The sequence below is a fragment of the Lampetra planeri genome, chromosome 32 (assembly GCF_965212315.1).
Source record: "Lampetra planeri chromosome 32, kcLamPlan1.2.h2, whole genome shotgun sequence".
NCBI classification, from domain to species: domain Eukaryota; kingdom Metazoa; phylum Chordata; class Hyperoartia; order Petromyzontiformes; family Petromyzontidae; genus Lampetra; species Lampetra planeri.
The window spans coordinates 2,023,347-2,045,936 of NC_136138.1; the positions used below are offsets into that span (position 1 = coordinate 2,023,347).

Sequence of the window (22,590 nt, forward strand, 5' to 3'; positions counted from 1 at the left end):
CTCTTACAATACATCTTGTTTGTTTCTATACTCACTATTAAAACAAACCACTCAAGTTTATTTTATTAAAGATTCCACTAGGTGGCGACAAATAATATTGTTGGGTGAAACGTGCTTACGTATGATGACGCAAGCACGTATGATGACGTAAGCACGTTAGGGCGAGCCCTCCCGGAAGCCATAGAGAATGCATTGCAGCGCCCCCGTTCGAAAAAAAACATCTTTGAATGTAAGTCTATGGGACCACTTGGGGCGATTCTCAGCTGGAGGGAAATCGCCCAAAAAAAGGCGGTACTCCACAGAACGTAGCATGACGCTGATTGGACTATATCCAGAGGCAAAGTGACGGCTCGCGTGACTCTGTGGTTGAATGACATTGGTGGTGCGTCGCCCAATCGCCCGAATGAAGAAACCGCCCCTGGTCAGCACTATCATACTCACCATCACCCTCGACATCATCATCTAAAGACTTTAAACCAGGCGGATGGTATAAACCACAGCAAACACCAGCACATTATGGTCTACTCTAGAGAGTGATATCTTGTTAAAATAAATATTGACATGTCATTGTGCCTGTTGGTAGTGATCCAGTTGGACGAGTACAAAATGTATTAAAGTTAACATTATTTTTGTATTATAGTGTCCCTCTGTGGATAATTAATTCTTATCACTTTCAAGTTGTGCTAATTGCAAAATGTTATGTAATTTATAAAAATGGAAATATGAGCACGAACAAAATAATGTTAAATAATTGTCAACAATGTATCATTCAACAGACCGCCATTTCAAAAGGAACGTGCATTTACAAAAATATTACGCAACCAAAATAGTTCATTTTCCCACTGACAGTATTGTGGAGAAAACTCGGAAAGGATGTGATGAATAAGTTCCGTCACGACTTACAACTTGAGAAAATGGAATCGAAAACAACCACTGTAAGGTCCTTTTAAACAATCATATTGTGCACTGTAAGAGCGATGGGATATTTTGGCAGCACTGGAACAAAAAAAAATCAATTAAATGTGCCTGGGTAGCGTGGTAATGCAGTCAGCATCCCATTAGGCAGTCGGCATCAATCTTGTATCCAGTGATTTAGAAGTGCATTGAAATACACATCCTTCTGTAGTTGCAACATCTGCTATATTCTACCTCTGCGTTCCTCAGACTATAAGGTTTATAAACCTTCCTAAATTAAGATTGTGTTTAACAGCACCTGACAGCAAATGGCTAGGATGCTCAATAATTAATAAATAAAAAATAAAGCTGATCTTCACAGAAATAAATATTTCATGCTGGCGTTTTAATTAACAAAAGTAATCTCGTTTCGTTACTGCAGTGTAAGTAAAAATATTTTGCCTGTGAATTTCAAAAAAGGTAATTTGAATGATCATATCCATACCCATTAAATGTTAATTCTCTTCAAAGTGACTTCTCAACGTAACGTAACGGACGATGTAAATATTATCTTCGGGACCTTTTTTCCAGTATAAAAAAAGAAGAATAGGTTTTACCCTTTCTGGCAATAAAACAGGCGTTCAGATGTCCAATTACCAAATAGATACCTCTTGCAAAGCATCAAGTCTGCATGAACCACACTCATGGCCGGGAGTGAAACTCTGGTCACCGGGTTTTCAGCGCATGGCTTCTCATTACTAAAACACAATGCCACCCGCACTTTGCTCCACCAGGCACGACCTGCTGTGATGGTGGATCCATTAATACTGCTGGGTGTGTGGTGGCGTGGGGGGGTATTTAAAATATAAAAAAAACTTGCACCATCATATCAACTGTCGCGCCGGAAGATCAATTTGAATCGAGATTGCAACGGCAGCGTGCGGGCCATTACACCTCAGCAGCAGCATCAGCACCAACAGCATCCTCACTCAACATCAACTAAAAGTCAAATTACGTGAGCAGTGATTGCACGAGTGGTATGGATTGTGTGCTCCGTTTATAATTCCGTCATCATTCTCGTTCTCTCGAAAAATCACTCCTCTCCCTGCTGCTGCTGCTGCTGCCAGAGCTATGTTTTTCCAGTTCAAGTACAAACGGCAACCAGTCAAAGCGTGCTCTCCACTACTCCCTTCTACATTTATATATCTCGAGACTTAAATATGCGCGAATCATAACGAAAGATAACATTGCCAATCTGGAAAGCTGGAACTCTCAACCTTGCAAGGCTGGTACATTGCTGGTTGTGAGTTATATACATCCAGTTGGGCGGTGGAGGCGCAAGACTGCGATCGATCCATTGAGAGGGTAGGTGGATCGCACAAACGTTGCGAAACTCCCTTCGCTTGGGTGTGGAGGTGTCCGGTTTCATCTCACACTCCTCAATAGGCTTGAATGCGTTGTGTATATTCAGGAAGCAAGTGAGAGAGTCCATAAAAAAGGTAATTTGAATTATCATCTCTCTACCCAAGGTTGATGTGAATTTAATAAATGATCATTATTATTAAAGTCACTTTCACCCTAATGTAGCTGACGATGGAAATGTCCAAATACATAGAGGACTGCGGAGTTTTGGCCAATTGTGGTCTCGGGCTCACTGCCTAGCTGCCTTCTAGCTTGTGTGCGGTTCCTCAGCGATTGTGAGATGCAATTTGGATGAACGAAGACGCTACGTATAAAACTAAACGTTATTATTTTCGTACCAAATGGAGTGCAATTCTGTCAGGAGTTCAGGGAAATATGCATTTAAACGACACGTAAAACGATACTTTGCAAGTGAATCTGATTTGTCAGTTGGCATCATTATCCTCCTCCTCCTCGTAACCCTTGCTGTATTCTGCACATGAACACTGTTTCAATAAAATGTCCTGATGGCTATCACTCCGAGCTTATAAAAATAATAATAATGATGTCTCGACCCATGGCCGAGGCTTCTCCATCCAACTGCAAGAGCAGCCTGATAACAGCAACCACCACGCTCGAGAAAGCGATCTGTCAAACGCTCGCTCATCCACGCTGGGCAGATAACCCTCCTGAGTTTTTCTTTAATTTTTTTTGTTATTAATTTTTGACGGTAAAACACGAAGAGCTGAATTTGTTGGACTACACTGGTCAACAAAAAAAAAATTTCTGGCCTGGACTTTTGCAGCTATTTTAGACTAATTTCAGGGTGCTGATTCCAAATCTGATCTCAGATTTGCTCTATCACATCTCGTTTTTATGCTATCGGCATACCCCATTTTCATTGATTTTACCAGAAATTAACTCTGTCACTTATGATTGCAAGTTGTTGCGAGTCAGTGACTGCTTTAGTGTTAAAATATGGTGCTGTATTTTTAGGATAGTGTGTATATAATATCATTTTATGTAGATATCCACATTTATTTAATATTTTTCTTCTGCAGTTTTTATTGAAAATGCAATATTTGATATCTCAAAAACCTGATGTGATAGACAAATGAGCACCCCAAAATTACCTTAAAACCGTTGGAATACCTTATGCCAGCAAAAGTGTGTTGACCAGTGCTATTGACGGGCTTCTTCGGCGCCGGTGACCGTGCAGCGGGCAACACAGACGACGATTTACATTTACCGCACGCGGCGCCAAACGTCACGGAATCGGCAGCACGCCCGTGGCATTCTGAAGCGGGCTAACTCTCCACTCTGGCGGACGGGGGGGGGGGGAAGTGTTACACCGCCAATTGGCCAAAGCCAGTGAGAAAATCAAGTGAGATGTGAAATAACAATTGGGAAGGGCAAGCAACGCCTTTAACTAAGAGGGCAGAGGGAGATGGGGCAATCCCCGTGTGAGCTGTAGCTTGATTGCACGAACGCAGAGGGACCGCTCACCCCGCTAGTTAACACGGCGCGCCGATGCGTCAAGGCTGACCGATATCCGGATTGCCGCTGAAAAGCGCGTGCCAAGCGCCGTGAAATGCATCGCTCTGTTTCACCGTATTCTGCGGGGCGGTGAATATTTTATACCGAGAACAAACGCTCTTGGTTAACACATCGAACCGCACATAACGATGCCCGATAAACGTACTTATTCCCACAATACATCTTGGAAATATATCTCCTCAATTTAGCCGCTCTCTTGAGGAGGCACTTAGTGTATGTTCTTGCCACCCGATCAGCTGTCGGCTAAAAAAGCTTTTGGAGTTGTGTGTTTTTTTTAAAAACCTCTCCCCGAACTTCAGTGCGCACGCTTCGCACGGCTCCGTCGTGCCGGTGGCCTTCTCTGCACTTAAATTTCCCTGTCCTTTCCTTCACAGATGACTTTGTTGGAGGGGGGGGGGGTTAAATGTGTTTTTTAATTCCAGCACGTACGACCTGCTGTCCTTTCCTGCCTCGTTAGCTCTTTCTACAGCCGCAATGTGGCTGCGCGGCTGACTTCACGCTCTGCCAACCATGAGACTGAAGCTGATTGCAGAATGCTGCAGTGCGGTGGACACGTTGAACAGAATTGTGCCTTAAGTACCCTCCGACACACCGGTGTGCTGAACTATTATAGAATTGGCATGTTTTGTTTACGTGACAAACCATCCTAATTGGCTGTGTCAGGTGGTGGAGGGTTTAACGACACATTTATATTTACGCGATCTAACCCAAAAACACCCCTCTATTATGGATGATTTTGTTCGCGAAAGCCTACGTGCTAAACAGAACTGTGCCTCTTTACACAAATTAACTACTGCATTTCTCCTTAACCACAATGCCTACAATTTACCCAATAAGGTCATAAAGTGGATTTACAGATCGGGGCTTAGTGTGTGTGTAGGCAATATTGGGGTCCTGTATCCTGAAGCTACAACGTAAATGGATTGTGAAATTCTGACCCAGAGGACACCTGTAATGAAAACATTGCTGCTTAATTGTTTAATAAGCAATAACCCCTCGGGCATTGCTGTGGTAACATGGGTATTATTGCATAGGCCGTTGCGTAGTGAAGTTGTGGACATAGATTATCGTAGAAAAGTTTAAAATTCAGGGCGGCAAACTGGCCTAGCATTGAACTTTCTCAATTTTTCTTGCCCCGCTTGAATGATAAAAATTTACAATGCAATGACATTTTGAAAACACTATTATATAGTACTTTGGAGGAAATGGCATGTCCCATATAGGACGTCCTGCACCGGCGTGAACAAGAGCCGATTTTCTAATTTCAAAATAGAACAGAATACTCGATCTCTGGGTATATGTCAACTCTCAACTGCGTCCGGCCTCCAGTCATCGGCACACTTTACAATTCAAAGCTTGCGAAGATGATGCCGTGTTATATTCCAGTCGCTCAAAATGTATGTCTGCAAACTTCTTACGGCTTCAGTATTTGTGGCCCTCTTAGAGAATGGTAAAGGAGCATAAGAAAGTAACTATCAACGGAGTCACTTGGTGTGACTCGCAGTTAATCAACAGCGGCTCGTAGAACTGGAGCTCTGTAGCCAGCCTATCAAGGCCTTCACAGCTTTAGTAGTAACGAAATTGAGGGAAAAAAGCTCCCAGGATATGTTCAACACAAGAGCAGATGGCAGAATGCCAACGTCTAGATAAAATTGTTCTGAACATTGCAAGTGGAGGAGGTGGTGCTCATGATGTACAGGGCTATGGATCAACAATTGTATCTTTCGTTCGTCTTCTCTCCAAAAACAATACTTAATAACGAAAACATTTTTGTTCACAAGTTCTGATACTTTTTCTGAAAAGTACGAAGTTGAAATATTTCAGAAATGTATTCTTCTTATTATTAGTGCAGTAACTTATGTTGAATATACTACGTTACTGTACATGTAATGCACAGTGTGTGATAGACAATGTTTTACATAAGAGGTTTTTGGATTAGATCCCGTTAAACCCGCCACCACCCGACACAGGGAATTATTACGGTTTGCCACGTAAACAAAACATGCCAATTCGTTACTAGTTCAGCACACCGGTGTGTTGGAGAGTAAACCCACAACATTTACCATTCGAGTCCTGTGAAGTTTCACCGGTAATTACAACCAGCATCATCAGGTGACAGCCAGAGTTGTGGAGAAATCATCCTCCTGTTTCGATCTTAGGTACTACAATACTTATTCAATTATGAAGGGCGTTTAACAAGTCCAATTGCATATTCAATTTTAAATGGGCAAAGCTATAACTAATTCCTGCCTGGAAGACAAAATATAAAAATGTGTCTCTGTAATACTGTGCATGTGCAGCGTGCACTGCAGTTTGCAGACCCCCTATTGTATTTAGGATAAATTAATTATCATTTTTTTCGATATCAATTTATATTTTTCTGCCATATGCTCCACACAGACAATCCAGAATGGAGGTGGGTCAAGTGAAAGAGAGGCTTTTAAGTGTGTCAGACTGTGCCCTCCTCGAACATTGAGGCGAAGAGGCCCTGGCTGGGGTAGATGGAAGGTCACGGTGGTACATCACTGAATTTAAATGACCGACGACACGTGTGCAAGCCGAAATGTTCGAGTCCAGACGGCTCGTCACGGACGTTAAACGCCTGGCGTGAGAACACATTCAAACCAGCGCTTGGAATTCAGCTCGCATTATCGCGGAGTTTGCTGCTTGACACTGCCAAATGGAATTCACGGCGTACATTTTGTGACGTACATTCTGAAAGGCTCCGAAAGTGTGGGATCGGTCAATGCTTATAATTCATGTCCGTCCATATGCGTGCATTCATTTCCATGGCTTTTACCAAAGTCATTGTGTCACGGCGGTTACAAAGTGGTTGCGGTGTCACTTTCAAACAAAAGATCAGGTTGAAATATTCGTGGGCAATTCCTGCTACGGCCACTACTCTTGCACGTGACCGGTAAGTGGTTGTAGTGCCCTCCACTCCGGGTGGCTGCAGTGGCAGCGGCAGCAGCAGCAGCAGGGGGAGGAGAAGGAGGAGTCCGGGTCTCCAGAGGAGCGGAGAGGTCGTCTCGATCTGGCGTAGGCAACGCGAGACGAGGGGCCGGCCGGCTGGACGCTTCCAACTACTACAGTATTGACTATCTCTTCTCAGGGAGACAGTGTTAGCAATGAGGGCACAACAAGTGGGATGGTGGGAGGCAAATATTGGTTGTGTGGCTACAAATATCTTGGGAGTTGTGAGCAAAAAACATCTAAACGCGTTTAGGTTTCAGTGTGGGGAGGGACTCATCCCCTTCTGTTTGTAGGCCACATTCCTATGTCTGGCAGAGACAAAATAATTTGAAGGTCAATTGCTGTTGCCTTTCCACAGAGTGGTACTCATCGGATGGGTGGGGAGAGAGGAAGAACCGAGTTGACACCAATCTGAGATTACATTTGTGACATTTATGACAGCTTATCTGGTCAGATAGAATATATATTAGATTTACGTGCAGAGAATTACAAGAGTGGTCAGAGCATTATGAAGGTCCAGCGATGTGTGGCATGTCCTGTTTCAAAGAACATAAAAAGAAAACTAATTACAGTATAGTGAGACACAGTAAAAGGAATATTGTAAAATGTTTTTGGTGGGGACCAAAATTATGAGGGCAACGTCTGCGCCTTCGTACCAGTAAAGTGCAGGACGAGGGGACCAGTAATTGTACCAGCGCAACCACTGGCACAACTAACATTGCATACACGAGCACGGGGGAAACCTCAGAGTTCAAATTTATAAATCGCGAAGATCAAGATGTACGATTTTGAGGGGGGAAATTATGCATTGCAATCACACTGGAGGAGGAAGGTATTCCAGTGAGGTCAGCATTGAATTGTCTTGGCATTCAATTACCTTGGCATTAGCTTTGTATTAAGTTATCTTGCCATTTTATTAACTTGGTATTCAATTAGGTTTCAGTCCAATTATTGTGTAGGGTTTTCAATAATTGCATTGCAACAAATTCGTTTTTGAGGATTTAAACACTACTTTGAAGTGAACACTGAATGGGTGCAAAGACAAGTGAAGCCAATTGTTTATTTATCTATCCCTTACGGTGCAGAGGCAAGTGAAGTCATTATTTATCTATACCTTACGGTGAACGAGTTTCTCTGTTCCCAAATTAGTTGCCGTTAACTTTCAAATCGTGCACACATTTGTGGATTGACATCGGCACCCAACATCCTGCTTCTGCAAATAGTACCACAAAAGTCCCCAATTGCCAACTTTACAGGAGGACAGATGCTTTTGGTAATTCCCCACAGAAATGACCGGATCGGTTCTGAGAATAGGACCCGTCAAGCACATACGTACGTACGTACGAGCTGGCTCAGTGGTAAGCGCAGGAGCCCCACCAAAATATGTGGGTGACCTCATAAATTAATGAATGGATCAGCCGTGCCAGGAGATCCTGGCACCGAACATTTCAGCAATGCGTCGGCCCCCCCTCCGTGCCTCCTTTCACCCTCCCACCCATGAAAATTGTTGGAAACATTTGGTAATGCGATGCACCGGCAGCCACTTCGATTCGAAATTCACAAAGGTTGCACTACACAGCCAGATAGTTCATCATCGTCATTGAACCAGATCCAGTGATCTGCAATATGATGCCAGATACCCGGAACAGCATCCCATAGAAGACTATTGTGCTAATCCTTGTCTGCAGTGGAACGTGGAATAAATATAATATCCAGTTCCTTTACACTTGTTGAATAGGCCTCTTCGTGTGTACTGTAATCCAAATTGAGAGTGATCGCAAAATAGGACCAGTCCACTTGATGAAATACTGTAGTTAAATGTCCTAAATCCATAGCATAGATATACGTACAATATATTCCGTGGACAATGAGCCCGAACGAAAATATTAAATTTACTTCAAGCGGCATTATCAGGCTCAGATGCAAGTTGTATAAATCTCGGATGATGTGCACTGACACCATGAAATTAGGATGTCACGAGCTTCTCAAGCGTAAACTTTCCTCTTCTCCTTTATAAATGGGCACGTGTGTCTGCCATCTGCAATATCCAGTGAGACGTCGTCTTTACACGGCACTCGTGCTTTGAGACTACAGCCAGCACAACACGGGCACAAGTCACTGGGTTGAAGCCGCCGATTTTTGTTCAGCTGCATTACAACGGTAACGCATGCGGCTCAGACACCACACAAGTCAAGGGCACACCTGTACATGCTTCAGAAGAAAATGCTCTGGTAATTTGTGGTATATTGTAACGTGTTGGTGCTAATGACGCGGACATATAATTTGTTTCCGTGATGTGAAAATGCCACTTCAAAGATACGTATTATCATTTGTGAGAGCTATCCTTCAAATAATGATGCTTTAAACAATATATAATTATGCTTTTTCTTGCGAGTGTCTGACATAAACGTAGTAACCTACCTTTTGAGAAGGCTCAAGGACGCAAACATTTATAAACTTGATTGTCAAGGGTGGCAGTAATTTACACAAACATGGGATTTTTATGCTAATGTAACATTTTAGTTTTAGCCAGAAATTAACAGTGAATAGGAAGAGAACAAGAGTTGTATGGACGGAAAACAACTAATAGCCGAAAAATTGGCATTCTTGATGCCGGTGTTGTTTGCATGGCAAGAACTTACATTAGCAGGATTAATCAATAGTAATTAATAAATCAGATTCTCCCTTGCAGTGCCTTTCATGTCTTCCAAAGGGAAAGAGCAGATGGTGTTAATATACAGCATGTGCCTACCAGTCATGTCCTGCTGGACAGACATTCGCAAAGACTTTGAACATGACGGTTTATGCGAAATACATCGACAAGACCAGGTCACCCACCCTGCAAATGAAACCACACACAGAGAGCATTCGACCGCGTGTGTGTTTGAATTCGTGTGAATTTGTTATCGTGATGGGTAACAAATTTATCGCGAGGGTGATTTTTTTTTTTCATCGGTGTCTTCAAATAAACAGCCGGATGCTGAAGAAAATGAAGCGTTGTTAAACGAGGCCCATGTGCACGGCTGTCGCTGTGATCATTTGACGACTACCATTGCATCCATCTGGGTGGAAACAGAACGTATTCAAAATAACGTCACCTGCGCAATGGCTGGGTTTACTCGACGGTAATATTTACACTTTATGAGAATGTGTCAATATGAATTTACGCAAATAAAGTGGTCCTGTAAGCAGATAACTCAACGCTTATTACCTAAGGAGGGAATGCCCTCTTCACTGTATAGGATTGTATTGTGATTTATTTAGATACTTTAAGAACTTTGAGGCTTGCTACTATTAATTTAGCTTACACAGTACCATTGTTTTAAGCAATGTATATATGTATGATTGTATTGCAAAAGACATTGATTCAGTTTTCGGAAATTGCAAATTGAGAGAATTATGAAAACAACACGATTCGTAAATACGTTAGTTCTTATGTATTTGGAGTAATAATGTGTACTATGTCACAGTAGATATTAAAACGACATACCACCCTTCCTGTATGCAGCTGTTGTTACAATGCATATACAGTATACTAAATGGCAAGATTTAGGTAGGCTGTTCATAGTTGAAAAGATTTATTTTGCTTATATATTTTTTTATTTTATCTTTAAATCACCCACAGTAATGAGTATATCAGTGTGACATGAGGAGCTTAGTCGTAAAATTGCCTGAAACCATTATTGGCAATATGTTCCCTTCAATCCGAGTGCTAAATAATTAAATATTTACTCGGCACAAGAGAACCATTTGAACGAACGTGTGTGTTCTGATATCTGCCTGTCATCCCCAAGCACAGGGCAAATCACATTTTGTATGCATGTACGTATGCTGAGCGGCTCTCGCACCGTACGTAGCCAATCGTGCTAACTGGAGGTGCGGATTTTTGGCTTTAAAACACTCGCAGTCGGAAGCACAAAGCACATTTAAGGGAATACGGCGAAAAGGAGTCAAATTAAAATACTGCACAAGGCAACTGAAAAGACTGCGGAGACGACAAAGACTCGAGCACAACACGGGACGCAACAACAGAGAGTCACAAATCCTGTACCTTTGTAGCCCGTGCAGCAGGGATGGAACAGTATGGATCATCCACTAGATAGGACAACCCCTGCAAGCAACATGCATCAGGGGAACAGAGAACAAACGGGAAAATAATAAACATAGAGGGGAGGAAAGGGGGAAGAGCAGTCGCATTCACAGCATACGCGTGTTAGAGTTAAACAGATATCCGTTCAACAGATATCCTGTCATTCACGTTTGCCGACATGCAGATATACATTTTTGTCGTCTTAGAGGTTCACAACCAGATGCACCACACGTGGCACAGAGGTAAGTTTATAGCGCCGAAGCGAATACATGTTTTGATTAGGCCTCTGCGATGTACGTTCAGTTTCGCATCCTTTTGACCTCCTCCCCACTTCGCTCCAGAAATGTCATCTCATTTAATTTTTTTGTCAGTGGAGTGAGCGGAGGGCTTTTAAAGATGGGTATTAGAGTGGAAACGACCTTGAAAGTACAAGCCGAGGCATAATTAGGTTCAGTGAAGGATTTCAATTAGATTGCGTGATAACACGTCGGTTATTACATTTCTGTCGAATGCAGGTGGCACGTCTGAATTATTCAAGGACCACCTAGGAGCAAGTAGCGTGTCCATGTCGGATCTGGCGGAAGTGTGCGTATCTAACTTTATCGTCAGTCTTTGTGGCCTGCATGAGAACTTCTTGTTCCGTACGGCTGAGGTGGACGCAGAACGGCAACTACAATTTCAGATTCAGGCGGTCAAGCCCAGATAGCCGATGTCAGGAGGAGCGGAGTGCATCGCTGTGATGATGTCTCCTTCGTATTTGATAATTGTGTCCTCATGAAAGTATTTACAGATGTAGCCCTGCTTAATTCAAACATAGAGCGGTGTCACCAGTCTGGATTTGGATTTCATATACCCTTCATATAGATGAGCCCAAGAGAATGCAATTAATGCATTGAGCATTATTATTTGAAATATTCCTATGAAATAATAATAATTATTTTTCACTACTCGATGAAGGCCTTCCCACAATGTGTTGGTTCTGGGGGTTGTTTGACCATACCTCACCACGCTGGTCAATGCAGGTTTTTAAGTGGGGGAGGGGATGGGGGGGGTGTGCCCTGGAATGGTTAAAACATCAGATCAAACTGCCGTCCAATTGTAATTCTTTCCACAGGATGATGCATTTTACAGCCACACCGCACAATGCAATCCGTGACAGATAAAGATGGACGGGCCCCGCTGTCAAAACCGCTGCCGGACGATGACCTTCGACGGGCCGCGTTGGTCGTTGGGGTTTAGTTGGACGACACTTTACCCGCGCCCAGACACCTCGTGTCCCCTTTTGACAGGAGATGGAGTGAAGGTGAACGGCCACTTTTGCTCACACGCGTGTGAGAAAATAAAACCCGCGCCGCGGATGAGCGCCAAATAATTTCCAAGCCGAGTTGAGAAACCGCTCAATTTGCACCTCCCTCTCTCTCTCTCCCCCTGTGTGTGTGTGTGTGCAATGGGGTCCCTGGACACACTACCGCTCGGAGATGACGCTCCAACACTCAGACTCGTTTGTCACGATACGTTTACAGGTCGCGCACGTGCATTTATTTGTGAAAATCTAACGACCGAGGTCTCTCTCCACCACGTAACCGTGCATCTCACTCTCCTTGTAATTAATTGATCATTTTGGTCTTTCGTGTCCCAGAGAATCGCTGACGAAACCGCCCAGGGTATAAGCAGCACTCGATCGTGGCTTGTTTGAGTTAACACACATTTCTCTCTCTTTAAAAAAATATACCAATTTGCTTTGGTGCTCGCACAGTTAACGATATACAATCTGCACACTTTTACTATGAAATAAGACACGTGCGATGGGGCAGGTGAGTGGATTGAGCATCAGAAATTGTTGTTTTGACAGGCAAGGAGGTAGGTAGGAGAAGACTTATACGTGAGCAGGATACAGCTTTGTTGATAGCTATGAAAGCAAATGGTGTATTGGATATGCTTAGTACGGTCTATTTTATAACTTAAAATAGTTAGACATATGAGGTTAGCAGAGCTTATGTTACTATGCGAGAAGCAACAGACCATTATTGTTCTTCGTGCAATTAAGACTTTAGAAAAACATAGGTAAAAAGCCATGCTACGTTTTGATTGTTGAAATCATTTCAATTTAGAGGTGATTTTCAACAATAAGATTTAGGTGTAAAACTGCCACAAAAATGGGCCACCCTGGCAAATAATTACCCAGGGTGGTAAAATGCCAATTTTACAGCATAACTCATCTTGAGCATTATTACCACATTATGATCTGTGGCAGTTTCCTTTGGCTCAATTCCATACAAATGCTGGGAAAATTACTTCCTCATTGGTGATGAAAACTGCCCTTACTCGTTCGAGCATGTAGATCCTTTGCTGTGACTTTAATTTGGGATGAGTGATGTCCGTGTCAAATTACATAGTGTGGAGTTTCAAAATCTCATACAGCACTCTTGTCTGGAATCTGGCAGCTTCTTACGTAAAGGGGCTCTTGAAAATCCTTTCCCTGAAATGTAAGTGCATTCTTTGGTCCCATTTGCACAAAGAATATTCTGAATAAATGTACTTCAGCCACTGCAAAGTAACGTAGAATGGAACAGTACATTTCTATAGTATATAGGAAGAGGGACATGATGCTATCAATGCGTCGAGAGATGAAGGAAAGCGCAGATGCGGCGTACAATACAAGCCATGGATTTGCTTCACCTCAACAGTCTTTCTGCTCATCAGCGAAGCTGGAAAAAGCCAGCATCGGTGATGAGCAGCAAAACGGTCAGCGGAGCAAAGGCAAGTCCTGGGGTGGTGTTGTCTGCTTCTATAGCACGCAGGAAGTCATGTTACTTATAGGCAGAGACATTTATAGACAGAATGAGTCGGTCAAGCAGATGAACAGCAGCAAAAGCAAATTGTCAATGTGGCGGGTTCCCTACGTCAGCACACTCTGGGACTCCGCGATGACCAACTCAAGTCCAAATATGTTCGACTCACTTTGAAACCACAAACATCATCGTTACATGACAAAATATTATCCGATCCATAATTGCACAGTTGTGATCCGCAGCTCTTGTGGTGCTCTGCAAGGGTCAGGGGTCAGGCTTAGGAAGACTGCTACCCGATTTTACCGAGAGAAACAATGTCGACGGGCTACTTGTTGTTTTAACGGATCAGCGAACTTTGGGAGCACCACAAAAGATACAGCACACGTGTGCATCTATCAACTCCGAAATTAGTCACCAAAAAAAAAACTGGTATTCATAAATAAATAAATAAAACAAACAAAACATACTTCATGTATACATAGCACAATGTACAGGGCTTCAACAATTTGCTGTCAGTTTTATTTTATTTTTTATATCGCTCATTGAATGACGGGTAAACAAGGTTGGTGATATGCCCACAAAACATTTTGCTGATCAAAAATAAATCGGGCTGTCTATCTCTCTCTCTCTGTCCTCATATCCACGCTGCCTTTTCGTGCCTCTCAGCTGTAATCGTGCTTGTGTTTTTCTCTCACACTGAATATTGTACCCTCTTGAAATTCAGAGCGCAGGTGGCTACTTCTGTATTTGTGTTCAACTTGTCAGCTACCAAACAGACTATTTATAATCATGCAGAGTTTCTGAAGAATTGGACAATATCAAGACTTGGAGGAGTTGTGCCCAGTGGCTTTTTAATGCAAATCAATTCAAGTGGACAGAACTAGTTGCATATAGTACAATGAAGGCATGGAAACTCCTGCACTTTTGGAAAGCTTTTATATATGTATCAAGCCAATCATATTTTAGTTCAGTGTAAATAATATGCTTCTCAAATTAGCCAAAGCAATGGCTTGAACATGCTTTTTCTTGCTCAAATGAACCAGTGGCATCAGAGGCTTCAAGGAGACACCAAATGGTTGTGGTCATGTGTGCCGGATACATCGCTGAGATATCCGTCATGGTTTTTCAGGTTCATACAGCGAAGGCGATTTTCTATTCTCTTCTTCGACATTTTTATTTTTTTATCCAGAATGATTTTAAAATTTGCACGAGCGTAGGCAAAACCCCAGATTGCGATGATGACAGACTCTTGTAAATACCACGTCCAGTTTTCGGTAGACAGCACACTTTGATAATTAATTGCTCTGATTATTAAGCGACTGGGAGGATTTAACCGCCAAGGGCTATGCAAGAGAATGCTAATCGCCATGTGATATTTGCTGCCGTATTATAATTTAGTGCAGCACAGACATCCATGTTTGCAGGGATAGCTTTTTCCAATAACATCTGACAACCCAACAGTATTTATTTAACAGGCCTGGGTGCTGGTGAGACTTAGAAAGTCAGAGCCAATTTCAAAATTTGCCTGCTTGAACAAGCACTGTTGGAAAAACATTTGTCCAAAGAACTCATAGGTCAAAGGCCTAATAAAATGTGTATTTAGCATGGCGATATGGACTGTTGCCTGATTATTTATTCATTGTATTACCCACAATTCCCCATAATAGCACACTTATTTTCATGAATTGGAAGTTGTTTTTCGTTGAATTGCGATGTGTGCAATTAAAGAGGCAAGTCATCAATATTAATTTGGAGCTTTCGTGACTGCAGTAATTATTCTTTGGTTCTTTCGGTAAAGTCACGTATTAAGATAAAATAATAAATTAAATTAAATACCTGATGATGATTGCTTGTGTTGCAATCGAAACGTCGTATGCTAGTATTTAATTTAATTTATTATTTTATCTTAATACGTGACTTTACCGAAAGAACCAAAGAATAAGTCATCAATGGCTAAGATAAATCGTAAAATAAAAATTCTAAGATGTTGGTTATAGGAATAATGTACTAGTTGGGCACCATCCTTCAGTCATACACTGTCGTGGGTAAGTAGACTGGTTACTTGCATCTTTGGAGAAGGTTTACACATCTGCAGCATCTTATATCTGGGTCATTTCAAGTCAGTTTTCCCTCCGAATTCCAGTATCACTGCCTTCCTTTTCTCTCCGATTGTGCCGGCTTTTAGTCACACACAATGGAGGCCATACGCCACGTGTCAGCTCTTATAGAGGCCGACCACTTCAGCCCGAATAACCATTCACACATGGGGAAGGGTAAATTGTCTACCAATGGGTTTCAGTGCATTTTCACACGAGAAAGCTTACGAACAAAAGATTCATGAGCTCTGCTCCTGAACCTTTTTGCAATCATTTATCAGTTATTTAACTCTATGTAGACTTCCTATGTGGGTGATCTGGCATGGACCGACCCCATCTATTTTAGTTGATGCCACTTCTTGTGGGTGTTTATAAATGCGTTAAATATCGACGCAATGACATCAAATCGCATTCTGTTCTCTTTTGATGGTAGAAGGTTGAAGCGTTGTACATTAGCTTTTCATTGTTTTGAACGTACAGCAATCACCACATACAGAAATACACAATAGCTACTGAGTACATCCTTTTTCCTCTGGAGTGTCCGATAATGGATCACTACTCTGTGATGTAAATACTTTGACCAAATTCTGCCACATTGTTAAGGATATACTCGGAATGTATTGTGCATTATCCATAAAAAAAACGGTTACGTTAATGCAAGTCTTTGGATGGAAATACATTCACGAGCCTTCGCAAAGCAACCTGTGCATTATAATCATGCAAACAGTCCGCATTCCTGTAATTACACGTCCATGATATATTGCTTGACAAAATAACATTCAGGAATATGATATGAATAAAGAAAACATTCAGATAAGATGACAGGCACTAAACAAACCAAAACAAAGGGGAACATGATTGTGGAGCTCTATAACATGACCACAGAGGAGATCTAGACAAGACAAACATAGACACACATACTCAGATGCAACACACACACAACCATTAGCCACTTTAACTTGTTAAAAGCTTGGGACACCGTTACACATTGTTGGTGCGGAAATGATCAACATTACTTTGAAAGGGCAAACATGTGAATGCTGTTAGTTACATCATACCCATAGTACACGTGACAGTAAACAATTGCACATGTTAAGACGTACGAAAAGCAAAACCGTAGACATGATGGTGCGTCGGTGTATCATTCGGTGTTACGTTTCCAAATTATTTGCGTGCAACTTGTGCCGTCTAAACGCGTGCGCACACTGGGCACAGCTCGTTACCCCAGTGCACAGCTTCAGATGTCGCGATCGAATTTACATTTACGGGCATCAGATGCAAAGTGAATAACTCCGACTGCACATCTGTGAACTGCCCTCAAAAGTCCAGAAGCCACGACACTTCAAAAAGTAAGGGGTAGAAGCGTGACAAGTTTTGTCCCAAGGCGCCAGCATCAAGATACTCACACATAGGGCCCCCCCCTCTCTCTCTGCCTGCATTTGTGAGGGCCCTTTAAAAGTGTTTGAAGATGGCCCGATTGCATACTCTAAAATGCGTGCGAGACTTTGGTCATGTGCAATTGGACCCGTTGAATATTTAGCAAAGGTTCGCGGATTAATTACACCGGTTAACAATTGTTGGTGCTCACTGCGTTTGAGTAAAGCCACGCATGTTCTGCTCCGATGGGCATTATAAGCGTTGTCTACAGGGAAAATAAAAAGAACATGTATGTTACATGAAGCTTATGCTAGATAATGCCCAGAGAACATACTTTTATTGTAGCTGTGAATGTGTCTTCGTAGGCATTCATTTTAATAAAGTCATATAATAAGGTATAAGGGGCATTATAAATATCCATAGATTTCGGATATTCTCTATCTGTAATTCTTGAGGGAAAGATTGAAGGGAAAAACAACTCTTGGCAGGAAAAATATTAATACCTCGACTCGCTGAAGGGACAATGCCACCTTTTCAATATGCATCGTGAGAGAGCACACGCTTTTCCCTAATCCAATGTGATCTCAATGCAACGCAGACTCTAATCCTGAGGAAACGGTGGTGGTGGTGGTGGAATATGGTGACATTTCTCAGAAGACGCCGGCAGCGCCTGAAGGGGCGCAGCTGCACCAGACCGTGCATGCTTCTCGTGTGCCAAAGGGGCCTTTGGGCCACATATCGAAGGGAGGCCTAATGTTTTCAAGCGATAGGCTTCGTGCGTAAGTGTGTAAATAAATATAAAAATGGCTAGAGAGAAGAAAAAAATCCGATTCAATTGGAAACTTTTAAGTCAAAAAGGAATTGCAAGAATATTTAACAAACTGTCATACCACCTATATAATTCTATAAGTTAATAAATATTCCCATTAACTTTCAACTACTTAAGCGTATTATTTTTTACACGGAAAAGTTCACATTTAATGTACCTCGATGAATGTGGATCGTGAATCTGTGGGGAATGTGATGTTTACTGAAATGCATGCAAGATAAACGGCAGCAGAGGTGGCCTTCCTGCTCGGAAGCGAAGCGGTTGGATGTTGCTGGCACTCGACTGCAGGACCTCAGACTCAGCTTGATATCCGAGGCCCTCAGAAGTGGAATAGCTGCTATGCACTGGAGCCATGACTTTAGTCTGACCACACTTAAATGCGAGTGTGCCCAAAAACCATTAATCAAGGCCCAATCACTGATGCGTTTTGACACGCAGAGAAGTGGAAAGAAATACCAACCCAGATGGTTTTATTTAAGATGGGTTTACCTTAAACTGGATGGTTTTATTTTATCTTCAAAACACAGGATCATAATGCATGGTATACGCCATTCCTTATGGCCCTAACCAAATAAAAAAATGTATAACGTAAAGGGAAAAATTCGCAAATGTTGGGTCAATTGTCGTTTATTGCAGCCTAAACTCATGAAGAGACCATTCTGATCTTTTGTTTGTGTTTTGTCCAGTTAAAGAATAAAAAAAAAATTAACACTTGATACCTTAATGACAGCAAAGACACATACTGAAAAATGAGAGGTGTGTAATCTGCCAGTACCCACTATCCTTCAATGGTCCGTCTTGAACTTAGAATCGTGCCACTCAGTGCCTGCTCTATGATGTAGTTTTCTGCCAAACGTAAAGCTTTCACACCACCACTGCTACTAAGTAGGGGGCACTGCGTTGGCAAGATGTTAACTCTCTTGCCTGGTATGCAGGAGGTCATGAGTTCAATGCTGACACCTGCTGTATATTTGGAGTTTGCGTGTCGTTCTCCCCGTGATCAAGTGGATTTTCCTCCGAGTCCTCCGTTTTTTCCCTCCACATATATAAACATGCGGTTAAATTATTTGGCTACTGCTATACATTTCCACACGGTTAGCCGCTTCGTTGAGCTATCATTTGTGGCCATGTCGTTTCTGAAAACGAGCAATATAGCTCAGTGGGCCTTGCCTGGTAAAATTAAGAAAAGTTCATAGTTTAGTTTTAGTTCAAGTAGGATTTACGGTGGGGCTGTACATCCCTCGGGTATGCTTTTGAGTTGTGCTACGCATTGTGTGGAATAATGTCCGACGTCTCGCTCCACATGCGACTTGCTGCAAGCCGTGTTACCAGTGGTTCCAATTGTGGACTCAAACATTTACCAGTATACAACTGTTCTGGCTTAGCTGTTTGAGCTACCTAGCTACCTCAAACTTGCACCGCTAATGTAAAACTGCATTTGTATAATGCAGTGATTAGTTATGTTGCATGCTATTTGTTCAGAAGGAGGATCTGTTGAACTGTGCATTAGCAAATGTCGACTACGAAGACAGGTGCTAGTGCCAATAACGTCTAAGGCGCATCCTGGCCTTGTCTTGTGCAACGATGGGTCTCCAGCAGAGGGTCTATGGGGAGGGGTTATCTAATCCTTATTATTATTATTAAATATGGAAAGCTCCCCTTGCTGTCTAATGCATTATATCACCTCTGCATTCCAAAACAGACTTCACCAGCTGCTAATTAGCTATACAAGCGAGACAACCCCTGCCTTGGGCCCTCATATCTGCCACGGTTGTTCCGATTTGTCCTTCTCGAGAATGTGTTTAAAAAATAAAAAGTTGTGCAGTCTGAAAAGAGTGGTTAACAAGCATGACACGAGGGAATTAGGCTGACACTGTGCTCTGATCAACACGAAAAAGCGAAAGTGCCAATCTTTAGTGGCTACAGCGGCCAAGTAAGCGCACAATGCGCTTACGCCTGCCTACAACAACTGGGGGGTAGGGAGGGTTGGGTTGGGTAGCATTAACAATGAGTGCTGACCACAGGTGGACAATGAACAAACGGCACTGGGGAAACACACGTCAGACACCCACTCGATACAACACAGCATGCCAATTTGTCCTCGCAGCAAAAGCGCTGGCAATGAGGATTGAGCGTGGTTGTTCATAGGCAATGGGACGTCGGTCACAATGGCCCTTTCCCCCGCAGATCGTGGCCGAGTCATCGCTGCCTGCTGCTGGCTGATAGCCGGCGTGTTTGTTGAGTATTGCGTGCCCTGGCGGTGATACTGCGCTCATGTGAAGAGGACGAGTGGGGGTCTGGCGCACGCACAGCTGACGGAGACATACGCACATATCCATGGGAGGGAGCTGGGACCAAACGAGGGTTGCGGGATTACAGTTGGATGCATGTGTTGCGTTGGATAAAATGTCACACTTTCATGCACTCATCATGAGAAAAGCGTACACCTCTTGTACGATAATGAATGCGTGCCGCAGTAAAGGTGCAGCCTCTCCTGGAAATAAAAGATTAGTGGATTAAATGCTATAATCGGGTGGATGAAAATGCAACAAAGCACGTCATTAGTTAATGTGGCACACAGTAATCTATGTATACGTACACAGACAAATATGACATGTCAGAAACATAGATGTGAGTGAGCATATATTGGAGATGTCACGGCGGGTTACGGGGGTGAGGCCAGAACCGTGCCCGGCCACCTTTGTTTCCACACTGGTTGATGCTCACACACTGCTTCAGATGCAATTAGCAAAGTGGCGTTTTGGTTCAGGAGGGGGTCACGAACAAGCTCATGCGACGGAACATATGAAGCCTCGTCGGATAGCGTAAACAATCTCCCTACCCCCTCCGCTTACCGTGGTCTTCTCCAGGCAGTGCAGCAGATGGTGATGCTGCATCTCGAAGGACGACGGGGATTTGACCACGAGCGCTTGACCTTCATCACAAGAACTCTGGAATAGGCAAGAGCGCGTGTGCAGTCATCACTTTAATAACGACACACCCCGAGCCCCCCCCCCCCCCACCGCCACCGCGCCCGACCAGCCCACTTGGTTTAGGGCAGCACGTTAAAACAGGCTTAATTAAACAATGTATGGATTTCCACAACCCGCCCCATCGCTCCCCCATTGCTTCGCACGTCGCACCCACGCGCCGCTCACTGTAATTAGATTGCCGCGGCTAAATTACACCAGCAGTTTTGTGTGGGAGAAAAAATGACACTGATTATGCTTTAACACCCTGCCGCTTGACTTTTTTTGCTGTTTGGCTTTTCGTCCTGAAAAGCACCTGTTAACATATCGACGCGGCTCAATGTCTACAAACAACAAAATACCGTATCGCGTGAATATCCTGACGTTGTTCTCTTTCGCAATTAAGGAGTTGTTTGCTTACAAATTGAGAAGCGGCAGGGTGAAATGAATGAAGCTTGGGGTACGTGAAAATTTGGCAAATGCATTTGACCAAAGTGAACCCTTTCATTCTTTCCCATTCCGAGGACGTATAAGGAACATTGCCAGGTCGGAAGACGTACCGAGGCACCCACAAGGCCCCCACAAGGCCATGTGGGAGGGCGTGCGGCACAGTTCGGCGCCAATTATTGTAGAGTGTGGTCGTATCTCAACAGTTCTCTGCGGTGAGTACAATGTCTTTACAAAACAACGGCGCTACGCCTCTCTGAATAGAATCAACGCTGAACCGTTTGCACCGATCCCAGATTCAGCGGTGTGGCTGGACCCCACACCCTCCTGCAACTTTCAGACCTCTCAGAACCGGGAAGCGGTTAAACAATGCACCACGTCTCCCCTTTTCATCCCGTTCATGGCACCTTCAAGATACGTTTATACGGAGCACAGACGGCGGCGCGTCTCAACAGCCACGCGCACGCGTGCGTATGTGATGGCATTTGGTGTGCGTGGTGTGGTTGGCGTTGTACCGCATTGTTTGATAATTCTTGGCGTACTTGCTCAATGGCATCCATTAATTTGCCATTCTTTTTGCTCTGAAGGTAGGCGTGCGAGCTCCCACTCTTCGCCACGCGGATCCGGGCCAATCTTGCTTTCTGCACAGGGGACAGGCGGTGGGTGGAAAGGACATGGGCGTAAGACAAATGATCAGCATGATTAACCTTTTAGTTGCGGATACCACGAGAAACTTTACTGAACATTCTGTCTGGCACATATCAACGATAATACAAGACAAAAACTTACCCCTCTCTGTGGTTTCCACCCCCTCACCCCCACCCCCCCGGCTGATTACACATCGTATAGATGGTATACACACACGTACGTACACAAAGACACACTGAAGATTGCACTTGAGAGAGTTCAATGCTCCGAACATATGTCACGTGAGAATTACGAAGACCTCATTACTCTATTTTTCAATATGACGACTGTGACATCACGACGCTCGTGACCGCGTGGTGCTCAATTGGAATACAAATGAAATGTAAAATAAAGTGAACAGTTAAAATGACAACAATTACCTCGTTACATCAGATTACAAGCACGTTCACTACTGCAATGTTGACACTTCCTGCTGCACTGCTTTTGATGTGTGGAAATCAGCGCACGTGGCACCGGT

The 22,590-nt window shown here is 43.3% G+C and overlaps 1 protein-coding gene across 2 annotated transcripts in view; it reads right to left on the bottom strand.

The window, feature by feature from the left end:
* The window catches only part of LOC144729286 (A-type voltage-gated potassium channel KCND2-like), a 486,104-nt gene that overhangs the window by 12,131 nt on the left and 451,383 nt on the right, over positions 1-22,590 (bottom strand). Inside the window, exons 3-5 of one of the 2 annotated variants that reach the window (XM_078609433.1) lie at positions 21,968-22,066; positions 20,865-20,960; positions 10,877-10,936 (exon numbers count right to left, since the gene is read on the bottom strand). In XM_078609433.1, the coding sequence (XP_078465559.1) occupies positions 10,877-10,936; positions 20,865-20,960; positions 21,968-22,066 (255 nt within the window). Of the gene's footprint in view, positions 1-10,876; positions 10,937-20,864; positions 20,961-21,940; positions 22,067-22,590 lie in introns of both variants that reach the window. The other variant, XM_078609434.1, reaches the window with a different exon arrangement.